General features: G+C 40.1%; 1 protein-coding gene across 3 annotated transcripts in view; it reads right to left on the bottom strand.

The window, feature by feature from the left end:
- Positions 1 to 5,609: 5,609 nt before the first annotated feature.
- Positions 5,610 to 16,292, bottom strand: part of LOC121912028 (phospholipid phosphatase-related protein type 5-like) — a 55,961-nt gene continuing 45,278 nt past the window's right edge. For all 3 annotated transcript variants that reach the window (XM_042434069.1, XM_042434078.1, XM_042434085.1), the window contains 5 exons: positions 11,140 to 11,260; positions 10,475 to 10,725; positions 9,082 to 9,258; positions 8,055 to 8,185; positions 5,610 to 7,670 (listed from right to left, as the gene is read on the bottom strand). In XM_042434069.1, the coding sequence (XP_042290003.1) occupies positions 7,562 to 7,670; positions 8,055 to 8,185; positions 9,082 to 9,258; positions 10,475 to 10,725; positions 11,140 to 11,260 (789 nt within the window). In that variant the 3' untranslated portion in view covers positions 5,610 to 7,561. The remainder of the gene's footprint in view (positions 7,671 to 8,054; positions 8,186 to 9,081; positions 9,259 to 10,474; positions 10,726 to 11,139; positions 11,261 to 16,292) is intronic.

Raw genomic sequence — 16,292 nt, 5'->3', positions numbered from 1 at the left:
AGTGCTTTATGTTGCAGTTATTGTGACTCTAAGGTGTTTTGTGACTCCTGCAGACTCTCTATAATGTTCCTAATAATGGGGGTGGACAGAACAGTGAAATATAATGCAAGCAGGTGCAATAGCAATGCAATAAATCCATGCAATAAATAATCAAAGCCTGCAAACATTGTGAGGCTTATAATGTGAAAATGATATAATATTGACTCAACTCTGTGTTCATTTTTAAAGTCATAGTTTGTGGTGTTGTTGAATTGTGCAAGTATTTCACATCAAAAGGCTAAGTTAGATATTTCTGCTCTTTTGCCTGTAAAAATGGACAATTACAATTAAATACAATACAATATGACACTTTAGTGGCAACAGTGTTTCTATTATTTTGTTATAGAAATGGACACACAATAGAAATATAATATAATATTTGTATATTACTATAAATCTAAAATACCTTATAGGACATTTATTTTTTTTACCAAGACAGAGTGGAAAGTGTCACTTGGAGGTGAATCAGATGCAGAAAAAGAGAAACGTCAGGGTAAATAAAGCTGTTGTTCTGTCACTTATTAGGGCTGAGATCATTAAATGGGACCTATTGTGCTCATTTCCAGTTCCACTAGAGTAGCTTTGAATGATTCGCAGTTCAAAAAACTCCTTATTCATCTTGTATTGGCCCTTTATGCAGCCCCTCAGTTCAGCCTCTGTCTTTAACTAAACTGTAAAAAAATATAGACGTAGTCACCATGACGTCACCCGTTGGTTTGTGAACTGCCGTTTTGAAGGCTCGACTTTAGTGATTTGATCAGCGCCATCTTGGATTTGACCCTTGCTATCTTTGATTCTTGGAGCCAGAAGTGACCATATTTGGACGAGAGTGTGGAGCTGACCATAGCGCTAGCTGCTAGCTTGGTTAGCAAAGTACATTAACAATCTATGGTTAACAGTGATGATGCTAATGCTAATATTAATTTCCACTAGCAAAAACAGGCCTAACTCTATTAAAAATGTACAATCTGTCTCTTAGAGTCTTTTATTACAACCAAACACTGAACACGTTTTTTAGGCAACTTAAACGTTACAATTAACTTTCATGAACTGAAAACACACTGAGAAATAGCAGCAGCTACGCCTATACTCTGGGGTTACACCATGGTTACGTTATGTTATTAATGTTGTCTCCATGGTAGCAGCTTGTCAATCACAAGGTGGCCACGCCCTAAAGCATACCCTCCTTTATCATCTATTTTACTCTAAATGGGGCCATAATTTACAAAGTGAACATCATGTTGTATTGAAATGGACTTAATTCTAGCGATTAAGACCATAAACTCATTTGGAAAATGTTTACTGAGGTAATAAATCAGTAGGGTTATTTTCTCGTAGACCTCCATACAATCGGACAGGAAATGAAAACATGTTCCACACTGAATTAGCAGAGCCTCCTTAGCGGCGCTAAAACTGGTTGACGCAACAACATACGGAGATATTTGGAGGTCTTTGATCAGCAGATCAGTTAGAAATAAGGGAGGAATAGAGTACAAGCAGAAACAGCCACAGTGATGATGATGTTTGATGAAGAGCTGCAGACAACCAGCACACATCCAACAGGTAAACTACTTATTTTACTATTCTGTGCTGTGTAATGGAGTTAAAGGTTGGTGTGACTACCCACAAAACAATGGAAAAATACTATAAAGTTAGCGGAGCGGAGTAGTAAACTCGCATGCAGATGAGCTGACATTGGCTCGGGCTTAAAGTAGAAAAAAATGTTGGAAACAAAGCAGAGCAATCACAGGGATCACTTCTATATATGTTTATCTCATTATTTCACACTTTGGCCACGTTTAATATGAACATCCAACATTGTAACATTATATATATGACTGAAAATAAGGTTTGCATGTCCAGACTGGTGTTCTCTGCAGGGTCTCAACAGAGGTTTCTACATGGCCTGTGGTGAGCACGTGTGTGCTTGTGTGTGTGTGTGTGTTTGTTCCTACTCCTAATCCAGTCTCCTGGGACTGCTGTATCCGGTTGATGGTCTTCTTTAGCAGACATGCTGGATGGGATTGGTGCCTTTCATAATCCTCTGCTCATCTGTTGGCCTGTAAAGGAGCTGCCCCTCGAAACTCAGAAACAATAACGTGTGTGTGTGTGTGTGTGTGTGTGTGTGTGTATGTGTGTGTGTGAGTGCTGGATGCTCAGTAGTGATTGTCACAAGTTCCAAACAAGAGCTAAACTGGCTTTTGTCAACTTTTTTTGCTACAACTTATCTTAATTCCTCCCTTCTGTCTCTTTTTACTCTCTTTATGTCAGAAACAGAAAAGCAGACAGACAGCAAACATGTAAATTTGCCGTTTGAGATGCTGTAAGGCACTGGAGCCTTCAAAGCCATAAAAAACCGATAGCATATTTCCTCAAATAAGCAGCCATAGAGTCTCGCTTTCTTTCTATCTCTCTCTCACACAAACACACACACAAATGCACAAACACACACTCACACACAGTGTTAATGGCTTCATAATTGTCAGAGGCAGACCATTGAGCATAATCAGGAGACTGCAGCAAGGCGAAGACCAATATTTGTAATTTACTATGACAGATAGTACATTTTTATTACCCAGGGCTGCTGGTTTGTTTTTGGATGTGATAAACCACACTCATCCACACACTTTTTATTTATCTCTCTCAGTTCACATACTCACTTACACTCATTCTTTTCTCCAGCTTTTTCTTTCTTTCTTTCTTTCTTTCTGTATTTCTTTTTCTTTCTTTCTTTCTTTCTTGCTTTCTTTCTTTCTTTCTTTCTGTATTTCTTTCTTTCCCTCTTACACACATGCACACAGTGGTTCAGCCCCAGACAGTGTGTGACCTCCGGGGTCGGGAGGATTGTGCCAAACAGACACTGAATCAGGGAGCAAAGTTTAGATCACCACAGGGAATCACATGCACACACACACACACACACACACACACACACACACACTTGCTATCACATATTTCTATATAACCTTATAACATATAATATAATGTATTATAATTAAAGCTGCGTTTGCATACAGTCTATCATTCATTCATTCAGGTATGGCAGCACTTAAATTATCTGATGTTTATGTGTAAATGATCAAACCAAGTACAAATCACTTCTATGAAAGCTCTGAATGCTTCAGGTATCAATTGACTATAATGAAAACATTATATATCACTATTGGGACATCATTTATAATTAAAAGTTCATTTGTACACTATGCTCAAACACCGAATTGTATGAATCACCAAACAAGACTTTCTCATTCATCTCTGATGGAGTAAATCTGGGCTGTTCTCTGGTGTGACATGATATATTATAAAATGTCTTGTTTTCCCAGTGTGTAGCTTTGAGAGACAATTACTCACATCCAAAACACTGATTTAACAGTCACAAGCCATTAGAATAACACACGTAAATTATTAAATTGAGTGGTTTTGCACTGTGAGGCAGAACTTTAAAATGTCAGTGATTCATACTCTAATTGGAGTGGAAGGCTGCTCAGTAGTCAGTTTGTAGGACTGGGAACGGGGGGGGGGGGGGGGAGCAGGCAATCAGAATGGAGAAACTATGTGTGTGTGTCAGTGTTAACAAGAGAGACAAATAGGACACACAAATAGGAACAGAGAGAGACAGAGAGAGAGTGAGGGAGAGAGAGGGAGAAGCAGGTGCATCACTAATGGCTTTTTAAAAAGGTTACAGCGTAGAGCTCTTCTTTTCTAATGGGGCTCCGGCTGTGCTTGAGAAGCAATTTCCGGAAAAGATAATGTTGTCGAGAGAGTGCAGAGAGTTCTCTGTTTGTGTCTCTCTCTGTGTGTGTGTGTGTGTGTGTGTGTGTGTCTTGTCGTTAACAAGACTGACAAACACAAACTCAAAGGAACACAAAGAGGGGGCGGAGAGAGATTGAGGGCAATTGGGAGAGTAGAGGACGAGAGAGAGAGAGAGAGAGAGAGGAATAGCCTGTGTCTACATTTCAAAGTAATTGTGCCATTACATTACATTTATTAACTTGATGACGAATGGCTAATGTGGGCCAGCGCAGGTCTCCGGTGAAAAACATTTTAAAATGCTCTTTTCTATTTTAGCATATTTTAACATTCCTAATGTGCCGTTTGATTTCATAAACATTAAAACTGGTGAATCCTGAAAGCTTCCCTACTGGTTTTTAGTCTCACTTTTGCACGGTAAGCGCTGCCATCCGGTGTTCACAGCACCTCACTGCAGCTTTTCCAACTGAGCTGGTTCCCACATGGCTGCAGGTTTCCACAATCCATCCTGTCATATGTTCACAGTTGTAATAGTGCATTTTACAGACCTTTCCATCATTGAATTTATTGCAGATGTGTTCCCTTGATTATAGACCGAGACAAATCATACATATTAAATTTCACATTTGTACTTTATCTCTGAGCAGAAGCTGTGTAATAGTCACTGAGGGGCAGTTCTCTCTGACTAGTGTGTCCCAGTTCCACACTTCATACTGATTCTGCTCTGTTTACATTGGAAAAGTGACAAATGTCAGTATGCATACTGCTTAATTTCTGAGTATGATTTTGATGGACACTATTTTCTTACAATTCATTACAGAAAGCACAACAAAAGCCAAAAGACATTAAAACTTATCATGGACGTGGTGAAACAGCTCAGAAAACTTGTTTTTGTGAAGGTTAATTGACAGCAGCTTACAAGCTTCATAACTGATAACATAGTCTCTGACTTTAAAATATGTCTGGAAAATGTACTGTTTGGTTTAATTATGATAAAAACAAGCAACAAGGGATTTGTATAATTAGCCTAATTTAATTATAATACTGTATCTAAAAATCAAAATACACAAATTCATCATTATCGTTGCTCACTGACAATCAGTCAGTACATTAACACCATCACTTCTTCAAATAATAAGAAGGTTATTTATTTTAAAGACGTCTTTCTGGTTTATATCATTGTTAATGACTTGTATGTTTGAATTAAGTTATTTTTTTAAATGGCTGTGGTGTGATTGACGTCTGTTGGTGTGTGTCTTGTATAATTTGCTGTAAATACAAAATTTTAATGTAAATAAAGTTTCTTGCAAACCACCTAGAAAAACAGTGTGCTATAAAGTTAGCATGTAGTATATGTGCTGTATACTGTTATTATGTATTGTACAGTAGTATGAAACTGGGACCAAGCTCCATATTTTAGCCCTTTAAAGCCTATAAACAGATGTGTATATTAATGTCTTCTTGTATGGATCTTTTTCCCTGAAGACATCTTGACACGTCACAGCAGGGAAACACACAGGTGTAAATAATAAGATTAAAGATGACTGAATTCCATGTGTCTGCTGGTTTAGTGCATGCCGGCTCACTGTCATGTCTTACCAAGACACCTGAAGAGAAAAGGGCCATTGGCCATCGTTAATGTTATTAGCAACACCTGTGCTTTTCCTACTATGACAAGTCAAAATGTCTGCTGTAAAAAAAAGGTCTATAAGTCTATAAGGCTGTGAGGAATTTAAACAAATCAAGTGAAAAATGTAATCCAGGCAGCAATGTGTGGTAATCACAGTTTATTTTGGTAAATAAATACAAAACAGAGACATTTTAACATGAAAATAACATTATTTGGACATTATGGTGTTTGTTACCTCTTCAGTTACAAAAATTCAGACTGAAAAGTTTCACTGTAGGTAATCTCAGAGCTATAATGAGCACCTACTGCTATAACAGGCATTGTTAGGACGCCTTAGCAGGGGTCCTTTGAAGGCCTGGAGCTACACACAAGCGCGAGTGTGTAATTATAGCAGCTACTTTTGACAGTTCAACTTAAGAAAACAGATTGCCAAATTAACAGTTATGGTGCCATACAGTGTGCTCATTATAAACATACACACAGATCCCAATAAACACGCCCACGCACACACACACACGCACACACACTCGCGCACACACGCGCTTAATAAAACCATAGCAATGTTTTCTTTAAATAACCCATTGCTTTCTCTCCCTCTAGTATAACTTGCCTGCAGTGTCCTTTTGAACTGAGCAGAACCGAAGCACGTTGTGAGCCACGCCGGCTGTACACTCCTCCACCGCGCTACATTCCTGCTTTAGATCAGGCAACTACTCATGGTTCCTACAAGACAGCTTCAGGTAGCTTCACATTGTTCACACAATATAAACATAATAACAATGCAGTATATACTGTGCAAAGAAACCTATATACTGTACAAAACTATACAAAGCTCAGGGTCTAATCTCTGCGTTACACACTGGTCTGTACCACTGGTTTTATAGAGCCAGTGTGTGGAAAACGATGGTAGATCGAAGCAGGGAAAAACTGGGAAAAACTGGACAGGACAGATGCGCAAACATCAACAACTGATTCCATTAACACTCTCATAAAACATTAATTTTGGAAACATCATCTGCATGTGGGTAACATCAGATTAGTGTCCTGTAAAGCAAAGCGAGTAATTACATTAACATTTAGATAAAAGTCATTTAAATTAAAAAAAAAGGTATGAAAATGTTAAAGGGCATAAGGGAAGAAGGACAAAGTGAATTTTATGTGAACTAACACTAACAAGGAACTCCACATGGAATATAGGCAGTAAATCAAATAATAAAACTTCCCAAATATTTCACAGTATGGACGTAGAACCTACAGACATTAATAAACACACACCTGAATAGTAAGTAGATAAAAGATATTTGGAAAGTGGGTTGAAATCCAGCACAGTTCACTTCAAGGATGAATCGACCGATGCCCGAAAACAAACGTGATATCACAAGCACAGCTCTAGTGTGTATAAATCTCCCTTCTATCACTTCACACACGATACACAACAGGAGATCAAACCCATTTCCTCCAAAAACAAATAGGATACAACACAGTTTACTGAACACTAAATCGGTTCATCTGTGCTATAATTTACAAAAGTGCTTTCCTCTTTGACAGCGTCTCTTGTTAGTTTTGAGGACAGAAAAAAATTCTATACCATAGTATTCGTCGTTACCTGCATTTTTATTATGTAAAGGTCTCTGTTGTCAAACTTTTCCTTTGTTTTTTTTCCCATTTTATTGTCCTGAGTGTTACAAAATGGTCTTTTTGAGGATGATCCACTGGTTATTGGGCTTTTCTTCCAGAAACATTGCTGAGTTTCTTTATTTGATCAAGTGTTTTATCAAGTCATCCCCAGCCAACAGTCTTAAGAATCACTGTTGAGTCTTTGTGGAAAACAGGACAAGGAAATAGGACACAGTATTGCTTCTGCAGCTCTGGCTTTGGCGAGTCTTTCATCCGAGTCTTTTATACTCGAAAGAAAAGGGAGGCCAACTTGGAGGACAAACAGGACAGAACAGGACAGATAAAGGACAGGTCTCCATCTCCTATTGGTCCTTAGCGGATGACAGCTTTCAGCCTGACGTGCGTGTCGTCTGCTCTGTCTCCTGTGATTGGTGGACCTTCAGACCTGGGTGGATTTGACTCGTCGGAGAGGATGTCGTCCTTCTGGATGGGCAGGGCAGGGCTTGGGGCATTCAGAGGTCAGGTCTAGACTGCGCTGGTGAGGCAACGCCGTGAGGGGAGGAGCACATCGGGAGGGGCGGGGGACGGGATTGGCTGATGGTCATGTGATCTCAGAATACGGTAGCCCTGGAGCCTAACAGGAGGGAAGTGGACAGAGAGAAGATTAGGAGACACAGAGAGGGAGGGAAGTTAAAACCTGAGAAAATATAACCTATAATCTTAAATTTGACTGAGACAATGAGAGGTAAAACTGCATAATGATGTTGCCTTGACAACAGAAAGGGCGTGCACAACAGTGACATCAGACAGAAAGAAGCATTCAGGAAACATCCAGATGCAATAAAGCAACCACGGTTATCAGTGAGGACAAAAAGGATGAAAGACGGCACCACACACATTTAAAAATAAGCATTTGTCTATTTATTCTATTGTACTATATAATCAATAGTTTACTGATTATTTTATCATTGTTCTTCCATAAATCTTTACCCCACCCCTTACCTGAAGGCCACTTAACTTTTCGAGTGGACTCTCCACACGGGGCAGGCTGAGCAGAGGGATCCCGATGGGGGGCTCAGGGCGCTGTGGAGGTGGTGGAGTCTCACCTGCTAGTTGGGTTGGTTGGAAGTTGTTGATCACGCACGCCACCTGATGGAGAACGGAGACATGAGTTAAAAGGAAAAGAAGGGGAAAGATTCAATCCATCGCACACATACGGATGATCGATGCGTGAAATACTCCGCATGAGCTCGGAGACACACACTGAAGAGGATGCTGAGATTAAAGACAGAGATGGAGAATGAATCATGGAGGGAGGAATGGAAAGAAAGCTGTAGTGTTAAGATGAACCACAGGCATCACTTTCATCTTAAAGGAGACATATCATGCTCATTCCCAGGTCTACATTTATATTCTGGAATATCTTTGCATGATTTATGGTTTAAAAACTCCTTATTTAACTTAAACTGGCTCTTTATGCAGCCCCTCAGTTCAGCCTCTGTTTAAAACAGGACATTTGAGCCCACTTTGTTCTAAATGGAGCCCAAAAAGTACAACATGTTTCCTTTAAGAGTTAACACTGATCCTAGAAGTTTTCCTGGAAAATGTGATGTAGTAGCAGTGATTCATGTGAGATTCAAGACCAAATGACACTGTTTGAATGTGCCTTCAGTTCAAAACATTAATATTCATAGGTGTAAAGTGTGTGTATGTCTGTGAGTATGAGTGTGTGTCACACACACACACACACTCTCTCGCCTCCAGCTCGCCTTTATCATCAGTCCATCCTCCCACCATCTCTCCTGCACCCACATTATGCCAACACCTCTCTCTCTATTCATTCTTCCCTGAAATAATCCTTCCATCACTTTCACCCTTCATTATTATAAACTTTCCTCCTTTCTCTCAACCACCTGCTTTCACCCTTCTACCACCATCACCTCCTCTCTCTCTCCTCATCCTCTCTTGCCTCAGCTTTCCCTTCATCCTCCTTTTAATGCTCGATATTCCATCTATTTCTTCTTTCACCCTCCTCTCCTTCTCACCAGAAAGGCAGCGATGGCCCCTCCCGCGACAAAGCCAGCCAGGACGTCATTCCAGTGGTTTCTGTGTTCAGTCACTCTCACCACCCCCACCAGCACAGCCAGAGACAGCAGCACCAGGCACAGGGTGGGCTTGGTCAGACGGGTCCCCTTGGTCCGGAAAACCAGGGTCACGTACATCTGGAAAACAGGAATACACTTGAAATGACAAAATATGGCATGTTATTCGGTGAGCTGAGCCAGGTATCGAATCTGCAGGTCTTCAGTCAGCCGGCTGAGATAATTCAAGTCATGCTGCAGTCTGAGCAGCTTAACGTGTTGAACGCTGTGGATGAGCCACAAGAGGTCGCACTCTGCAGGGATTTTACAGCAGCAGGGCGGTTTGATGAGGCACAAAAGAAAACATCATAAAACACTGCCATGAATAGATGGATGGATTCTACATGTGTATTACTTCATTACGTTAGAGGTCCATACATGCACGTATGATTTACCCAGAGAAATGAAAAACTTATGTAAAGCAAAGCAACGCTGATGGTTGAAAGTGTTGGCAGACTATATATGTTGGACAATTTATGTTATTTTCTTTTCAATAATATTATTTTGTTACAAATTAAAGTGTATATTTATGTAGGAAGTGTACACTGAGGTGTCTTTTGTAGTACATGACTCCTTTCTGTATTGTTCTTCACTATATAAGTTGCATTCATTGCAGATTGTATATTTACAGTTTTTCCATGAGAATGACATAAACATAAAAGCACGGCAAAAGAAATCAGCCAACTGTCAAGTCAATATTTAGTTGGAAGACATAATTTAACATTTCTGTGTTTTCCTGGGTTTAGAATCCAGTAATACAACAAACATTCTTTATCTTTTCTGAGAAACGTTGGTACTAATTTCTCACAAAGCACCATTTCATTTATAGTAAGTTGATAAGTTATAACTAATGGTTTTAATCATTTTTAATACATAATTTACTGATGCTGTTATAGGACATCCATAAGAGAAATGTATTGACTGCCAGGTTATGTGTTGTGCTCTAACCAGCCAAAGGGACTTTGACCAAAATTAGTTCTTGTTAATGTCTCATAAGAGATCTATAAAACATTAGTAAATGATTTATTAACCATTCATACATTAGTTACAACTTATTAACACTTTGAAAAGGGCTGAAACTTTTTATTCTGAGAGCCTTTGGAGGGAGTTTCATTTAAGTACCTTTTAATATTACTAATTTTAAATTAAAATTCTGCTTCAGTGAACATGTAGCAAACAATGGATGGTTGGATGGTGCACTTTTCAGCTTTGGCTCGACCAACAAAACAGTCACAACGTCTTCATATCCCGTCCTGTCTTCCTTCACCCATTGCCCGCACCCCAAAAAGTTTCTTACCACTGTGTAGATGGCTGAGTAAAAGCTGAGTGCTGCATCTTTGGAGGGGAAGGATTTGCGAGCGGACGCCACCAGGTACGGGTTTCCTGTGCAGGCTCGGCGCTCTGTGATGTACTGCAGTGGAGACTGGCATCCCAGAGCTGTGTAGTTTGGTTTGCAGGCAGACAGGAAATGAGGTGTCTGGTTTCCTGTCACCACTTGACCAGCATTGGCAAAGATGGTGGTGGTGAAAAGGCCGAACGAGTAGACACCTGTGTGAGTAAGAGAGACAGTATGTGCATAAAGTAAGTGAATCAATGAGACCAAATGAGTCAAAAAACAAGCACTTAAATGGGAATGTTTGCGCCGACTTGTATCTGTGTGGGAGTGAAAGGCCAGACAGACGTAGCCTTTGCTTTTATGCTTCATAGATTCAATCCATCACTTTAAAAGCTGGATAAATGCAGGATACAGAGATTGTGTAAAAGGTCACAAAAAATCAACGGAACAGGAAAGGAAGGAAGGACAAGGGAAATTGGTCCAAAGGAGACCCAAACTAAGGACAAAGACTCTTTCTGCCACATACTGTATGACAGAGGAGTGCTGGTGTAAGTCTTGGTCTCAGAGTATCAAGGCTCCACTTAGTCAAAGCTGATGAACCTCTGATCTTCAGAATTATGACTGACCCAGAAAGCGTACAATCCTACGGAGGAGAGGGTTGAAATAACAGCAGTCAGCGGTCACTATGGTCTTCTCCTGAGCTCCCTCCGTCTTCACAAAGAAGCTGGTCACTTCTCCGATCAGAATCTGGGACAAAAAGAGAGAGAGAGCGAGAGACAGAGAGAGAGAGAGAGAGTAAACTTTTTTTGTCAACCAGTAAGCTAAAACTTAAGGATTGATCAGCGTCACTGAATATTCTGTCAGTTAAATATGTTCGCCTTCTATCTCTCTATGTGTCCTTCTTTTCTCAAATTTTACTGCAGCTCCATAAAACTATGACGATACGTTGATTAATGTTGCCACACAGGTTAACAACCTCAAAAAGTGAACACTGACTTTGCCAAATAACATAAATTAAACACATCCTCACACTGTTTTCATGAAATATTTGAAATGAATTAGCTAATGTTTTACGCTATAAAACCTCCATTATAATTTTACTATTACAGCCCGAACACATATCTGAACACCCAGTTAAAGGGCACACAGTCCAGACCCCTGGCAGGTATTTGAGGAACAGTTTAAGAATATAAGAAGGAAGTCAAATCAGCAGGACATTGATCTCTTTTGACAGGGGAATAAATTGGACTAAACACCATGTAAGACATTCCTGGAGACCATTACGCCCTGCATACTGAACCTGTCTGATTAAGGGACCCCCCGCTGACAGAACCCTGGATAGATGTGGGTTACATGCTCATACAATATACATGGCTCACAGCCAGGAAAAAGCTCACTGCGCTCAGTGTGACAAATGAAGGCTGAAGTTTACACTGATGTTACGGACTGAGAACCACCAATGAAAGGTTCAGTGAAAGTAGTGGGGCTCATGTGTCACCATAAATTATATCTCTGGAGTATGACGTAACCTGTGTGCTGCGAGGCCATGTGTGTTGGGTAAAGAGGGTTCCTTAAGGTGTCATTTGAAGATATGACAGCTGTGTAGTTGTTTTTGTAGTTCATCCTTTTGCAGATATTCACAGTGAAAATAACATTTGACAGACTTTCTTCACTCTCCCAACAGCGCTGATGTTTTGAACCTCACCTGCTGAGTTATTGACAGCAGACTGATATCGACAGTACTTCAAAATGGTGCCACGAATTATAATAGTAAACTTGACATTCATGTCAGATGGAGGAGCATGAAGTTGCAGTGAAATGAGAAACACTGGGATAACTGGAAGTACGCAGCCCAGGACACACATAAAAGGTCATAAAAGAGTAACCAGTCACATGACATTGTTTACCAGATGTGGATGATGGTTGATAACCAAGGCCAACAGGTAACAGTAGACAAATAAAGTGGGTAAAAGCTGATTTGTGTCACCTATGTAAACTTTCAGAGGAAAAAAATAGACAATGGTGATGGTTTGAAGCTCTTAATGTACATGAACGTAATCTTAAATTGGCCTCTTGTCACGTAAAAATAAAAATCAGCTCCTCTTATCTTGGACCTGCATGAACATTTTCTTCACCAAGCAACAGACAAGTTCAACTTCTTATTCATTTCTACAGGGAGGTTTGTGTAGAAGGTCAGCCATAAATCACTATCCCCAGAGCTGGTGGAGGTTCAGTACTTTGCTGCAGGCGCTTTGGCAGAACTGGTGGGTGCCAAAGATTAGACAGCTGGATTATGTGCAGCACATTTTTACCTTCAGGCTGCTCTAAAATCACATCACTGCCACGATGGAAATGACGCCATACTCCCACCAACGGTCCAAGTGAAAGCCTTAAGAATAACTGTGAACGGGTTTCAGGTTTGATTTATGTTAATGGTACATAGTAAAAGCAGCATTCATATACGATTGATTGCTGTGTATAGGCATTGATACTAACATTAGTGCGACAGTTCAAAAAATGCACAACGATATTGTAATCAAAGCTTATTCATCAAGCTTATTGTTTGTGACCTAGTGAATTTGGTTTTGAACCCTCAGTGCTGCACAGACGCAAACATCCGTCCACTGACTGTCTCGAACACTAAACTGATATCCAGTCTTATCTGTAAGCCAGGGACTTGTAGCGTTCCAGCATTGTGTTACACAGATTTCATCCTGCCATGTTTCAGGAGGAGACTTGTGTTCCTTCCTCCTGAGGAAGGAACACAAGGTGAGGAAGGTGAGGTGAAGTTTCCTGTCATGAGACAGAGACGGAGATGCTGACTTAGTATATGATGGCCTTACACAGTACTGTATATATAGCAGGTATTGCAAGTTTCAGCGGGCTGGTCAAACCTATAGAAATTATTAAGGCTATGTGTTTACTTATAGAATAGGGTTGCAATGTGCTGCAAGACTACAAATGTATAGTCTCTCTTGAGCTTGCTTTGAAACACGTGATTGCCACAATCCTCAGACATTCTCTAGCTCAGCTTTGGGCTGCAGGAAATGAAGGCAGTCTTCCCACAATTTTTTGAACTGGATTTAGGTGAGGTGTAAAAAAAAATGTATCAGAGGATCTGGAGGTTGTGCTAGAACATGTGTATTAAGGTGATTTTAGACTCTGTGTGCAAGACCATACAATTCAAAAAGCATTAGAAGCTATTATCAATGCAGTGTTTCTGCAACGGAAAATATGTAGACTAACTTTGTGTGCTCTCATTCTGGCAGTACTGTTTGAGTAAACTATAAGAGTCCTAATGTCTTTCTTGGAGATACTTGTGTGAAGTGAGTGTGAAGGAGAAGAGGAGGAGAAGAGTGGAGGATGCAGCAGCCACCAGCATCCTCCACTCTTCTTCTGATGATAGTCAGCTGGCAGCCAAAAGGGCAGACGGCATAAGAGACTTGTACATGATGTTGCTTGTAATTAATCACTGTGAAACTGAGATGACAGAAGAAGTTGATTCTAACATAATTAAAAAACTAGCTAAACTTGCCAAGTTGGTCTCACCTGCTGTGTGTGCAATGTGGCCAAAACATTTTTACTCCAACCCAGGGGAGTTTGCCTCCATAAGATGTATGCTTTACAAAAGGAGGACACATACAGTACTGGAGTATTTACTGACAGTATAACCTCAAAAAGAAGGACTTCTCTGCAGGGCAGCGGGATGTATAACCATCACAGCTGCTACATGTACTAATTAGCTGCTATAAATGCACACATGTAATGCTCAAAACATAAATGTAGTGATGTGGAAAACAGGAAAAAGAAAGGGAATGAATAGTAATATCAGAGACACCTGTGAAAGACAGTTTTTTAAAGCACATCAACTACACATAAGAAAAGCCAAGTGGCAACTACCACAGCTTGAGGCTGAAGCCAACGCGGCAGCACCTTAAAGTGTGATGCCACTTTTCTGCTGGCTCCAAAAAGTTCCTGGCTCCAATTGACTCCCATTAAAAAAGCGTCAACTTCTCTCTAGAAATAATAAATCACTAATTAATTTTTGGTCTCAAAAAATTGGATCCTGACCTGGTGGTCATTTTCAAAATGATTTCTCTATTAATAAGATTTGAAGACGTATAGTAGCTTTGATGTCTGCCATGTGGGTGTTTATTGACAGCTGTGATTGACAGTTCGCTCACCCGCTGCTCTCTGTGGCTCCTGGTCTCGGACTTTCGGAGCTTCAGTTTAAAGAATAAACAGTGATTTTTTTTCCTACTGTGTTTGTGGTTAAAGAGTTACACTAATAAGACCCTCACAGGGTGCTGTCATGCAATTTTTCGGTAAGTTTAACATTATTTGATTACAATACCTGCCCTGTTAGCACAACTTAGCTGAAGTAGCTAACGTTAGTAGTTCCTAGTAAGCTAGTGCTCACTTTGGTTCGAGATACTCCGTATTTGGAAGGTCCTGGCTCCAAACGACCATAAACAGCAACTCTGGGCTTCAAACTGGCTCCAATGCAAACCAGTGGGTGACATCACAAATCGCTGCGTCCATCTTTTTATACAGTCTATGGGAAAACCGAGACACGACAGCTACATGCTTATTTCTGCAAAACACCTACAAAAGTTCCTCTAATTTGTCAACAGATTCATCCTACTTATTTCTTACAATATTTAAGATATAACTTATGATTCAAGTTAATTGTAAATTTTCTTTAGGCAATATACAGAGCTGGAAGCAATATTACTCAAGCAGACTAATAGGGATCTGAAAACATGAACTCTTTTGGGGCGAGAACCCACCTCTATGCTTTGCTTTTGACAAATGTTGTCGGGTTGCAAAATGACAACATCATTTATTCAAAAATGAGCCAACTTTCATTCATTTTACACAGTGTTTGAATTCAAAAGCATGGAGCCAAAGTTCCTCGATGATTCCCTGAAGGCGACATCAAACAAAAGCAATTAAATTCAGAGAGACTGAAGGACGTGTTGGAACAGAGAGGGAGAGACGTTTGTGGGGTGCATATCTGCACATCTGTTTGTTAATAATACAAAAGCTCCTGGTGTTGGAGATAACTTGTTGAAACATGCATTGGAGAGTTTACATGTGAATGAATTATTCATTTCTGGTGTGACAGCAGCACTGTTCATTGCTTCAGAGCGTGTGTTGCATCGTATAAAACAACAGCTGCAGATAATAAAATGGGACATTGAATTGTCTTGTTCCTTCTCCTCTGCCGTGTTCTCTCCCTGCTTCTCACTGTGATGGAAAATGAAGTCTACAGCTCCCTGAGGAAAGAGGTTGAAATGTCCACTCCTTTTATCATTTGCTCAATTACTTTTTTCAGCTACACCCAAGCTAATGTGTTCATATTGACATTCATTGGTGATGGGCTCCCACTGAGTTGTTATATGCTACATTTCTCCCAAAGCCATGTATCCAAAAGTATCTCATGTCGATATTAATCCCTTTTCATACTGATCCCACTGAAAGGTTACGTCCTCCTGCTTCACTGAGCATCCACTTTAATCAAAATAAAAGCTCTGTCATAGAAAGAAACAGAAGATGTATTGATAGTACCAGGCTTTAAAGTAACCATGTTTCTCTCCAGCAGCATGTATTCAGACGTCTCTGTACAGTAATCATTATTCATGCAAAGAATGCACAAAAGCTACAATCTCTTGGTCTTTTACAGATGTTTTCCAGCAGCTCTGTGGTTCATTTGATATTAAAGTAACGGTCAATGGAGAGGATGGACTGGAAGCTCATTTTCTTCACCCATTACTAA

The sequence above is a fragment of the Thunnus maccoyii genome, chromosome 2 (genome assembly GCF_910596095.1).
Source record: "Thunnus maccoyii chromosome 2, fThuMac1.1, whole genome shotgun sequence".
NCBI lineage: Eukaryota > Metazoa > Chordata > Actinopteri > Scombriformes > Scombridae > Thunnus > Thunnus maccoyii.
This window is presented reverse-complemented; position numbering and strand designations above follow the sequence as displayed.